The sequence below is a fragment of the Lampetra fluviatilis genome, chromosome 11 (assembly GCF_964198595.1).
Source record: "Lampetra fluviatilis chromosome 11, kcLamFluv1.1, whole genome shotgun sequence".
Taxonomy (NCBI): domain Eukaryota; kingdom Metazoa; phylum Chordata; class Hyperoartia; order Petromyzontiformes; family Petromyzontidae; genus Lampetra; species Lampetra fluviatilis.
The window spans coordinates 14,204,433-14,216,134 of NC_136285.1; the positions used below are offsets into that span (position 1 = coordinate 14,204,433).

Here is an 11,702-nt window from a genome sequence, read left to right on the forward strand (position 1 = left end):
TGAATGAGGGATATCCGAGTCCACTCTGCGCACCACGCGCAGACGCACGTGGCCGCCCCGCTAAACGTAATGGTGCCCCCTAGTGTCGCCAGCAAAGCCTGCGTTCCGATCCAGAGTGCGCCGGGACTCAATGAAATCTGGGACGGAGTGGCGGCCGCAGCCACCAGACGTGCATGTACTGCGAAGAGATTTACCGTGGCTCGTAACATCCGTGATGTCAACACTTTCTCTGTTCAGGCCACATGAGCCATGTCACACAGCATCTGGCGATCGGATCCGGGCCATATCTGGGCAGCTTCTTTGTCAAGCGGTGCTTCAAATGGCAGTACGGGGATATTGCGTTTTAAAAATAAGCGGCTGCGTTGGCAGCGGTGTACGCCCACAAACAAAATACACTCAGCACCTTCGTCATTAACACTGCCTTAAATAGAGACAAAGCATTTTAAGGTCTTGGGCAATGGCTCTGCTTCGGAGCAGAAATAAAGACCATTGGCCAAATTATTCGTATTCAGTCTTTTTTGGGGGGGGGAGCGTTAATGAAAACGTTGGTGAATTTACACTGTCATCTTTACACTTTTCAAAAATAAGCGGGCTTGGCAGGACAGGTCACGAGCCGGTAGATCCGTCCCTCGGTTACGGCGAATCGGGGCGACTGCCCCGAGCCCCGTGCTTTGGGGGGGGGGGGGGGTCGCTTCGACGTCACGGTGTCAGCTGTAATGTTTCCTGTTTAGTTTGAAGGCGTCGCGCGCGGGGGGGGGGGCACATGGCGGTGTTTGCCCCCCCCCGCCCCCTACAGCGCTGCTAGCCGGTGTATCAGACGAACAAGAGAGCGGCAGATTGTTGCATCACAGAACTGTCAGAGGTGGCGACGGCTTGGGGACGTCTTCGTCCAGCAACGGAAAAGTGACGGCTGGTGACGATTACGACTGCGCTCGTGGTGTGCCCTATCTTCAGCGATCGACAAACTTTGCCGCCGACCTTCGTGCAGTGTATCGGTACGATGATGCTGGAGGATTCGCTGCCGATTCGAACCCCGTTTGGTGCTGGCTTTGTGAGACAAGCAGCAGCAGCCGCTGCCGCCTCCCCCCCCCCCCCGCGTGGCCGCTTCACCGCATCGCCCGAACCAGCTGGCTCGCTGCCCCGTGTCCTCACTCACTCACACACTCACACCTGACGGACGCCAGCGAGAGCCGCGGGGAGGGTGTCACGGAAGACTATGTGGTCGGGACACGGGGTGTGCGCAGTTAAACCATGAACCATTTTTTTTGTTCACCGGGTTAAGGCCCACTGAGCGATTATTGCTCTTGTTTCAGAAGCGACCTGGCCACAAATCACGTGGCGACGTATTCTCTAAACGCATGTTGATTCTAAATGTGCGGGGGTGAAAACCGAAGTGCCCGGAGAAAAATCCACAGGGAGAGAAATACGCAAACTCCAAATGTACAGCAGGCATCAGGGTCGGAATCAAACCCACGACCTCCTGCATACCAGGCGATGTAGTTACCATCTCGCCACCGTGGCAGTTGGAGATGTCATTCGCATTCTTCGTCATGATAATTATGATCATCAGCAGACACGATCCGTCCATTGCTGGATGAAGGCCTCTCACGGTGTCGCGATGCCACATATCCATCGAGTCCCGGCACGTCAGCTGATTTGGTGGCTCCGCCTCCGTGGTGGATGTCCTCTGGTACGTGGAGCCTCCTTCTGGACTCGCGCAGCCACCTAAATTAACACTTCGTGATCTGCACTCGCCTCCCGAAGCGGTCGTACGCTTTTAATGACACTTATCTTAGATCTAATTAGGGGAACAGACTTAATGTGTGTATGTTGAACTTCTTTCGCACCGTACGTAGCACGGTGGGTGCGGGTGAGCCTCTGCGCAGGTACGAACATTACAACAATACAGCGGTTGGCGTTTCTGGAAACTTTATTTAAAAACAAGAGCAGCGAATGCTCCGGTCAGGTATAAACGGCTTACACAGTGTAAGATCACACATTTTTTTTCTAAAAATTTAAATTGAACACGGCGTTAAAGAGAAGAACAGAATGTTTTTATTTTATTTCCTGCAGCAGAACACTGCGTCAGGCGTTCCTGAAGCTCGCGCTCAACGGCCTGAACGTGCCGGTGGGGTCTGGGATGTACCACTCCTCCCAGAGCTCGGTGTAGGAGGACGTCCTGCCCCACGGCTTCAATGGTCCGTTCCAGTGCAGCAGCTTCGCCTCCCCCATCACGGCCGTGGAGAAGCGAATCGCGGCGCTGTATCCTGCGGGACCCCCCCCCACACCCCGCGTCGCAGGCGGGAAAATTAAAAAACAAAACTGCGGCGAGCCGCAAACCCTGAGGAAGCAACGTCGCGCAGACGAGACCGCGGCTTGCACGCGGGGCTCGCTGCTATCTGATGGAAACCCGAGGTTAATACCCCAGTAAATTTCTTCGGCTGATGCCGCAATTTGCAAAAATAAATAGGTGTATGTACTTTCATAATGCCGGATGAGGGCCTCCGCTCGCCGTGCGGTTCGTAAGGAACATTCGACCACCGCACTTAACCGCGCAGGTCAGCGCTGCTTGGTGAAGGTGGGGGAACATAGGCGCAGACACACAGAAGTACAGTACAATAGTTGATTCTGCAATGTCCTCTGCCACTCGCCACGTATTTCCGCAGCCCTGCGACACAACCTGCGGTAGGGTAAGCCGTTGGCGCGCCGCTACGAATCCGGGGACCGGAGTTCAATTCCTGCCCGCAGCCAACTCCAGTATCGATTATCTTAACCGGTCCTGGGCCTCCCCTAGGTCGACTCAGCCTCAAATGAGTACCTGGTGGGGTGCGTAAACATCGCCACTGGGTCGAGAGTGGTGCTGGCCACCCACCTCCTGGTGTGCCGTGCCGGCCTTCATCGGTGCTAACTCGCTAACAGCACTTGCCCAAACAGTCTGTTGCAGGCTACACAGGGAATCTTTGTCTTTGTTGTGGTTGGGTGTGTCGGGGTGGTGGCGTGCAGTGCGTGCGGTGGTCGCTGACCGAGGTAACGGATGTGCCAGGCGGGCGGCAGGCTGCTGTGCCGGCGATGGAAGACGATGAGCATCGGCGGAGTGGCCACGCCGTCCGCCACGGAGCTGCTGTACAGGTGCTCCCTGCCACGACAGGAGCATCGTCACCATCGTCAGCATCGTCACCATCGTCACCATCGTCAGCATCGTCACCATCGTCACCATCGTCACCATCGTCACCACCGTCACCATCGTCACCATCGTCACCGCCGTCAGCATCGTCACCATCGTCACTATCATCACCATCGTCACCATCCTCACCATCGTCACCATCGTCACCATCGTCAGCATCGTCATCATCGTCGTCGCCGTCACCCTCATTATTGTTTATACCGCACCTGCCGTGCATTGCATCTCGAGGCACGGGAACAGAAGGACCTTTGAGATAATTACTCAGCAAGTGTGGATACTCCTGCCTCTTCCATGACGTCTGCGCACGCCATGGAAGAGTAGGCCAAATACCAATAACCTCGAGAGTGGCTCTCTTCAGGTTATTGGTCTCGACAGCTCCCTCCCGTGGAGGCCCTCCCGCCAACAGGGGCGTGATTAGCGCTGTTGGCTACGTACGGTGCGAAAGAAGTTCAACACGCATACATATACTGACCGACCACCTCTCGTCTCTAGGTCTCTGATTTCTCTTGTTCATCTCCCGCATCTCACTAATCTGCAGCTCTCTCGCTTTCACCTTGTGCCCGTCTCTCGTCTCGGATCTGTATCATCTCGCTATCTCTCAGCGGTGCCACTCCCGGGACCCCTCTGCGTGGGACACCAGATGAAGAACCCTGCTCTGAACGACGAATCTGTAGGCGAGCAGAGACCCCCCCCCCCCGCGCTCCCCCATCTTCCAGGGGCGACCGCCCTGGCTGGCAACGCGCGCACGCGACAGGCCGAGACGGCGTCACGCACTCCTGGTCCCTGGTCAGCCACTGCTCCAGCTGCTCGGAGATCCTCTGGCGCCGCCACTCGGTGAGGTTGGCCACGACGACGCCCGGGTTGAACGTGCAGCTGCTGCCACGGATGCCCAGCTTGCTCACGCTCTCCTTGTTGTAGTTCAGATACGCCATGTACATGTTCTACGACACCGGAGCGGGGTGGTGGGGCGACATCAGGTCTGGAGGTCAGCGCCGTGGGAAGCGTGGCGTAGGGGCCGGCAACATCGCCGCGGTCATCGTCACCATAATTATTGTCATCGTCACCATAATTATTGTCATCATCGTCGTCGTAGTCGACACCAATCAACAGACGCCTGCAGCATACGCTGACAAATTGACATACGTATCCATAGCTTTGCCAGCCTACCATTCAGGGCACACGCGGCGTATGCCGTTGACCGATTCACACAGATACACCGCTGTCTGAGTCTACAAATCCGCAGTCGCAGGCAATATATATATTTATTTTAATGCAGAAAACGGCCAGCGCGCAGCTCGTGTGGAGCGCTGGCGAGGACTGGCGCCCATTCCCCTGAGCGCAGAGGTCACGCTTGCACACAAGACTACATCCTGGACTCTAACACTTACACTGCTTTTTTACCTTACCAGGTGAGGCCCCACTGAGCTATGCAGCTCTTTTTTCAGAAGTGACCTGGCCACAAATGATCACTCAACCAAGTGGCTTATCGCGTGGAAATGTATCGCAGCCAAATACTCGCAGTGGGTGACGTTAAACCTAAATGTGTAGGGAAAAACTGGAGGACCTGGAGAAAAATCCACGCGGCCACGGGGAGAGAGAGACACCGCAAACTCCAAATATACAACAGGCGTCAGGGTCGGCGAGGTAGTCACCACCTGGTTAAATAAATACACTTGAAAACTGGAACTGGAAGCACGCGACGGCACGGGCACCTGAACGACGATGCCCCGCAGGTTGGCGAGCAGGTGGGTGGAGATGGCGTCGCAGTCATCGGAGAACGCGGCGGCGTGCCCATCCTGCAGGGGGCTCTCAAAGAGCTCCCTGATGTCCCCTGGCCACGGCACACAACGCTCACCCCCTTCAACCCCCTTCAGGGCACCGCCAGCGCCGCTGACCTCGCCGTATTGGCCCGAGCCAACAAGACGAAGCACGCTTGCCGCGTAGCTTCTCACGCTTTGCGCCGTAGAGCTCAACCAAGATGTGTTTAAGGGTCAACTCGTAACGCTGCGTCGCCACCACCGCGCAGTGTTCGCTCCTCGCTCTCGAGGAGGAGGAACCGCAGTCGAGCAGGAAAGGCAGCAGCAGCCAGGCAGTGAGCCGGCGCCAGCAATCGCTCGAGCTCTGCGGTCCTCTATATATGAAGGTGTTTTTGGCCAACTGATGAGTGTGTATGTTATAAGGAGACCGGAGCACCGGAGTAAACCCATGCGTGTGAGGGGGCAACGCTCTATCCCACACAACAGGTGGAGTCCACGTTTGATGTACCGCCTTCTCCTGGCGAGCCAGGGTATTGCACCTCGACATTTTTGTGATCCACCAACCCTTGTCTGGATAACATGCGTACGTAGCCACCACTGCCCGACTGTTGTGGCGCGTGTTGTTAAATACACATGCACACACAAGTCAAAATGTCTCCATTCCATGTTCCCATGACGAGGGCCATGCCCACCGCCGGATAAACATCGTCACCTTCTAAAAGGGCGGCGCTAATTTTTAAATCACGCTGGAGGATGATGGTTGAGTCGAGTACTCACTCCAACGACAGCGTCGCGTCCACGTTGCCGGCGGTTGCTTTATTGACGGCATACATCGCACCTACCGTATGAATGTCATGTGGACTTGCCGAGGGAACACAATTTTTGGCTCCGACGTGTTCATTCCTCTCTTGGCAAATATCGATTCGGCACTTTTGAAATCAAAGCGACGCAGAGGGAAACCTGCCACACACTGCAAGCGCCCTACATCTCACATTTTGTAGGAACATGCTTTCATCGGGTGTCATTCAAATACAGAAGGGGACAAAATATAAGTTACAATCAGAATGAGATGTCTATGTATCTTTGCAGACTGATAGCTCGTCATAATGTGCATTACCATAAACACTTGTTATTGGATGTTTTCACCGGCTCTATTTTAGAGTTGTACACATGTTGACGTAGAGATGGGTTATACTGTACGACTGCCTTACATTAAAACAAATCTGTATTTACTTATTGGTGACTACTCCCGTTGTCTGGCAGGACAGAGCCAGCGACAACGTGGGAGATGTAGCAGTCACTTTCTGTACTCACCCAGCACGATGATGTCATCATCAAGGTAAACAGCTCGCTTGTGTTGAGGGATGAGATGGCCGAGATAGAACCTGGCAAAATTCAGCTGAAAAAAGCCCAGAAAAAATACAAAATAATATTAATTAAAAGTTTCACATTTCACTGGCTGGGTGGTTCAGCAGGTCAAAGCTCTGATAGGACACAGCTGAGATCCTGGGTTCAAATTCAGGCATCCTCTGTGATTGAACCACGTTCCCAAGTGCAATGAGTTGATAGTTTTGGCCAAGTCATCAATGAACGACTGTACAAAAATGAGAGCCATTCTAGCTCTAAATTGCAGCTCGGAGAATTCAAAAGCTCTTAAGTAGCGGAGCAATCCCTAAGGAGCTGTCCCCCTACTGTGCGGAAAAGAGATCACGTGAAGAAATCTCAGAATTATCTTCGTGATATCCACTGCCTGTAGGCCGTGGGGGTTTGCCTTGCCCCGGGAGAGTTTAGAATGGACCCTTCATCTCTTGACATGATGCCAGTAGCATAGTCGGGATAAAATTGAAGACAAAAAAAATATAAGAGAATGCGGCGGTATACGTCATTGCAATTAAAACACCGGTGGGTTTAATTTGTGGAGATGATGTGAAACAGCAACTACTGACACTAATCACATGTTAGTGTATTGTATTAAAACTGCAATAACAAAGGATGGGTAATCATGAGAGAGCGCACATATACTCGTTCACACTTACCGGGCTCAGTAACTCTGGCCTCTCAGCTATGACGGGGATTTTTCCACGCACGATCTCAGGGTTGAACTCAATAATAAAATAATTTATATTCTCCAGCACCGACTCCTTTATCCAAGTTCTGTTGGAGAACGGACACCAAATGGTCGGCACGTGACGATTCACCAAGTCATGCATTCAAATCGGTTCTTAAGGTCATGGTGCGTGCAACATAATATGTGCGCGCGATAATCAGTTGGTAACAATTCACGCGAATGAAGAGGCCATTTTCATAGTAACAAGATTACAATATAGCACACAGAGCCTGAAAATTACAACATTGAATATAACTATCATCTGGGCGTCTATAGTTTCTAAATGCGACTGCATAGGCTTTTGCAGCTGTTCTGTATGGCTCTCTGGTGTGTTTTCGGGTCGTACCCGCGTTCTGTTCGCCTCGATGTCCGACGCTTCTCCGCACGTGCTCGGAGCTTCAATTCATTTCCTGAAGCAGCCCGAGGAAACACGTCGGAGAGTTTCCGAATGTTCTTTGTGCAAGACACTGAAAGCCAATTTCATCGCCGCGTCCGATACGCCCGCATCGTTCTTGTAATTCCGTCACCACAACATTGCCCGCGCGCTAGCGTCGCCCGCGGTTGAGTGACACGTCCTGGCCAAGGCTGGCGGTGCGTCGGGACGTACGTGATATGCGGGATGGTGTGCCTCAACGTGACGATGTAGAAGACGAGCCGGGCGTTCGTGTGGATGCGCACGCTGTTGATGGTGGCGATGGTGCCTCCCAGCCGCTCCTCCACCGCGCACACCACCACTGGGATCACGTCTGGGTCAAGGTTCACAGGCTGCCCCTCGTACTGCGCCCACTCGCCTTCTGCCCAACAGGAGAGGTGGGAAGATACAGAAGATTCGCGTTGTGTGTATGTATATATACAGAATATATGGGATGGAGCAGTGGTGCAGTGGTTAGCGCACTGCACTATAAAGCCAGTCACCTGAGATAAATTCCTGTCCACGGAGGTTCACTCAACATAAACCTACCATAATTATAAGAATTGAGATTTTGAAATATATAACACTTAGCATTTACAATGCATACACACCCTGGGCAAATGAGAAGCTGCAACAATATCCAGTGACACAACTTATAATTTCATCATTAAATGAACTATTAGGATTATGTAATTTCACCACTGCTACCATCAATTACTCAGTAGAAATCTGTAACTATTAAGAACGTTAATGATGGCGGTTCTTATTTCGTGAATACTTTGTCAGGAAATTAAATAATGTATTCGTACATAAATAAATCAGCAAGCATAATACGATTATCATGGTCGATAAAACGTCATATTTTATCATATTATTCAGCAATAATTGTCTACAACCCACTGGTGGCAGGGCTAGGAGGGGCCAGGGTGGTGGCCGGGCTAGGAGGGGTCAGGGTGGTGGCAGGGCTAGGAGGGGTCAGGGTGGTGGCTGGGCTAGCAGGGGTCAGGGTGGTGGCAGGGCTAGGAGGGGTCAGGGTGGTGGCAGGGCTAGGAGGGGCCAGGGTGGTGGCAGGGCTAGGAGGGCCAGGCTTGAAGAGGTTTGAAGGGTCACGTTCACCTGAGGTCCTGGCTGGCTCAGCCTGACCAGTGCTCTGGAGCAGACTGTGGTGAAGGATAATGAGCAGCACTGCCGACAGAGCCAGCAGCAATCCCACGTTTACTGGGGTACACAGATACACAACACGGAGAGGAACAGACTGGGTCGGGGCATCATGTTTATACAACTTGGACAGTATACCTTTAGTAATACATTACAATCCCCATGTTACGTTACAAGCTGTCTTTGTGGATAAGGATCCATTGATATAAACAGAGCAGTACAGCAAACTTATACAACATCTATCAGTGCTGTCCTAGCTGAATGGGCCCGATTGTGTTCGTGGATTTGCCCTTGCCTGTGACTCCAAATGACGTAGTGTGAAGATGATGGCTCGTCACTGAAATGCAACGGGTCCGTGGCATGGCTGAAGACTACAAAGCAAACTGCAGTGCGATTGTGGAATTTAGACCACTGGTTTAATTGCTGATGGGGATGATCACAGCCCTATTGCTCGCTTAATAAAGCAAATGCTGCCGTAAGAGTGAACAAAAACAGGCTTAACTGGAGGTAAAAGCTTTTGTGTATGCTCGCGTGATGGAAGAAATTCCATATTCTACGTACACGTTACATGTATGCTGCACAAGTTTGTTAATGTGGTACATTTTGTGAGCCCTTTTTGTCATTCCACGATTGGATGAAGGCTTCCCTCCCTACACTGTGCAGGTCATGGGGATTTAATTCACCATACTTCATCACGATGGTCAGTGGGGGTTGGTAAAGGCGGAGGAGCGTAGACAAGGACGTATAGTGCAGTACAACAATGGATTGTGCTGCACTGCCCTCTACTGCCCACAGTTAACCCCTTAGCCTATGCACGTGCATGTAAAGAAAGTGTGAAAACAAAGGATGCTTTGTTGACGAATAATTTCTTCAATTATACGTTACAGTTTACTCATTATATGATATGCAACCACGAACATTTTTGGGATATCTATCTCTAAAGACAGATAATTTGTTTAAGCTAGTAAGTTTTAAAGAAAAGCCAACAACGTTTGCCGTGGATAAGCAGCAATGTTTATAACACAGTCAGATGCAGACATTGAAAAATTGGCAGTCACAAAGACCACCCCAAATTACGTCCAGATGTAGACATTGCTAAACTCTGCAATAGCCGACTGAACACAACGCTTGCATAACTATACGCCGCTTTAATACAAATTCATTCGCTCCAAACGTGGAAAAACTTCGTCATGTTGTAGTACAGAACTTACCGATTGACGGGATATCACGTTACACAGCAAACGAGTGGCTTAACTAAGTCGGATGAGAAAGGAAAGTGGGTGTGATGGAGACGGAATGCCTGACACGCGCACTCACCAGTCCTGCGAGAGGGCATTTTTTTGCATCGCCTGGTTTTTCAATTCCAGCCCAAACCCATAGCCCTGATCCACCACTCCCCCTGCCGCTCCCTCGCAATGAGAGCTCATGCCACACTCCCAGCCCCTCCTACTCCTTCCTCATTCACTCCTCCCACTCCAGATTCTCAGCCACAATACTCAAACGCAGCCTCCTCTTCTTCCTCCCACCACGAGCTGAGCCACCACCATTCGCAGCCTCCCTCCTCCTGCACACGCCACGCAACATGCCCCTCGCCTTTTCTCCTCCTACTACTACGACTCTCCCCCTCCATTCAAACCCTATCTCCCTTCGCCTGAATTCATATCCTACTCATATAGACGCCAATCACCTCTCAATCCAGACTCCAAGCCTCTCCGTGCAAAGCCTGGCTCCTCCTTCCCCATCCAGCCCCAAAATTAAATTTCCTTCTCACACCACATCCCCTACCGTTACTCCACTCCAGACTGCCTGCGCTAATATCCATCTTCTCTTCCACTACCAGCCTGCAAGCCTTTTCCCACTCAGCCCCATCCATTCAAACCACGTGTCCGCCCACGACTCCAAATGTCAACACCCATACCGCCGTTTCTCCTCCTCTCACTCAACAATCTCAGCCCCCTCCATGTAATACCAAAGCATCTCCACCTCCTCCTACTAGCACATCCAACATAAACAGATTTGGAGAGTAAACCCACAAAACCGGTGTCATTCACTCTCAAACACACCGGTGTGCTGAACTAGTAACGAATTGGCATGTTTTGTCTACGTGACAACCCTTACTAAATGGCTGTGTCGGGTGGTGGCGGGTTTAACGACACATTTATATTTACGCGATCTAACCCAAACACCTCGATTATGGATATTGGTCGCGAAAGCCTACGTGTTAAACTGAACGATTTTCTTCCTACACTCACAGTCAATCCAAACATTGACATCCTCGCTCCAACTAATACCACCCTGGCTAACGACACAGATTTGGTTAGATCATGTGGACTAACCCACAAATCTATTGTGAATATTGGCCTAGAAAATCTACGTGTTAACTGTGAATTACTGTGCACATCCAGAACGCACTAATTCACGTAATATCATATTTTGTTTTGTGAAAATAATTGACATTTCAAGCGGCAATAGTCACGTGAGACACAAAGGTTGTTTACTATTGTAAAGCAGTTTTCGTCTGTGAATCACAAGAGACGGCATTAGGAAATATTTATTCACCATATAAATGTTCACATATCCTTTAAAAAACCTGAACACGCCACACGAGGGAGTGGTTGTCCAGCACCACGCACGGCCGCCTTTGTCTCCCTAGTGGCGATGTTTACACACCGCACCAGATACTCATTTGAGGCTGAGTCGACCCAGTCGACATAATTTAAAACAGTGTACACACACACAAGCAAAGGAGAGCGACTCGGCTTCCTTTAGTACAACAAGGACGGAAATCATGCAGAATTAGTGACACAAAAAGGGAGTTGGTGACAATTTCGGAACGCAACCCTCTATTTCCCACGAGGTGTGCGCTTCGACGAACGCGGTTTTTTTTATCGCCAAACAGGGAACCCTCCAAGCACGTGACCCCGCGTTGGGCGTGGCCTGCCTCTGGTCTCAACGAGGAGCGCTACGGAAAGCGAGCGGTATCGGTCGCAGCAAAAACGCGTTTAGATGTTTGCGAACAGAAAATTTGCTTCGGCAACGAGTTGTCCGCAATACATCCTTTGATCGGTTTGGCCGGTTTACTCT

At 51.3% G+C, this 11,702-nt stretch overlaps 1 protein-coding gene across 2 annotated transcripts; it reads right to left on the reverse strand.

Annotated features, from left to right (window-relative positions):
* Positions 1–1,992: 1,992 nt before the first annotated feature.
* LOC144934705 (glycosyltransferase 8 domain-containing protein 2-like) lies at positions 1,993–10,227 on the reverse strand. 2 transcript variants are annotated; one of them, XM_078860753.1, is made up of 9 exons: positions 9,936–10,227; positions 8,577–8,678; positions 7,656–7,839; positions 6,978–7,095; positions 6,256–6,340; positions 4,897–5,015; positions 3,959–4,125; positions 3,024–3,136; positions 1,993–2,267 (listed from the first exon to the last, which is right to left on the reverse strand). In XM_078860753.1, exons 1-9 carry the CDS (start codon positions 9,952–9,954, stop codon positions 2,086–2,088), a joined length of 1,089 nt encoding a protein of 362 aa, XP_078716879.1. In that variant the 5' UTR covers positions 9,955–10,227; the 3' UTR covers positions 1,993–2,085. The 2 variants fall into 2 exon arrangements, with proteins under 2 accessions (XP_078716879.1, XP_078716878.1); XM_078860752.1 differs by having other exon boundaries at positions 7,656–7,842.
* Between the last annotated feature and the right edge of the window lie 1,475 nt (positions 10,228–11,702).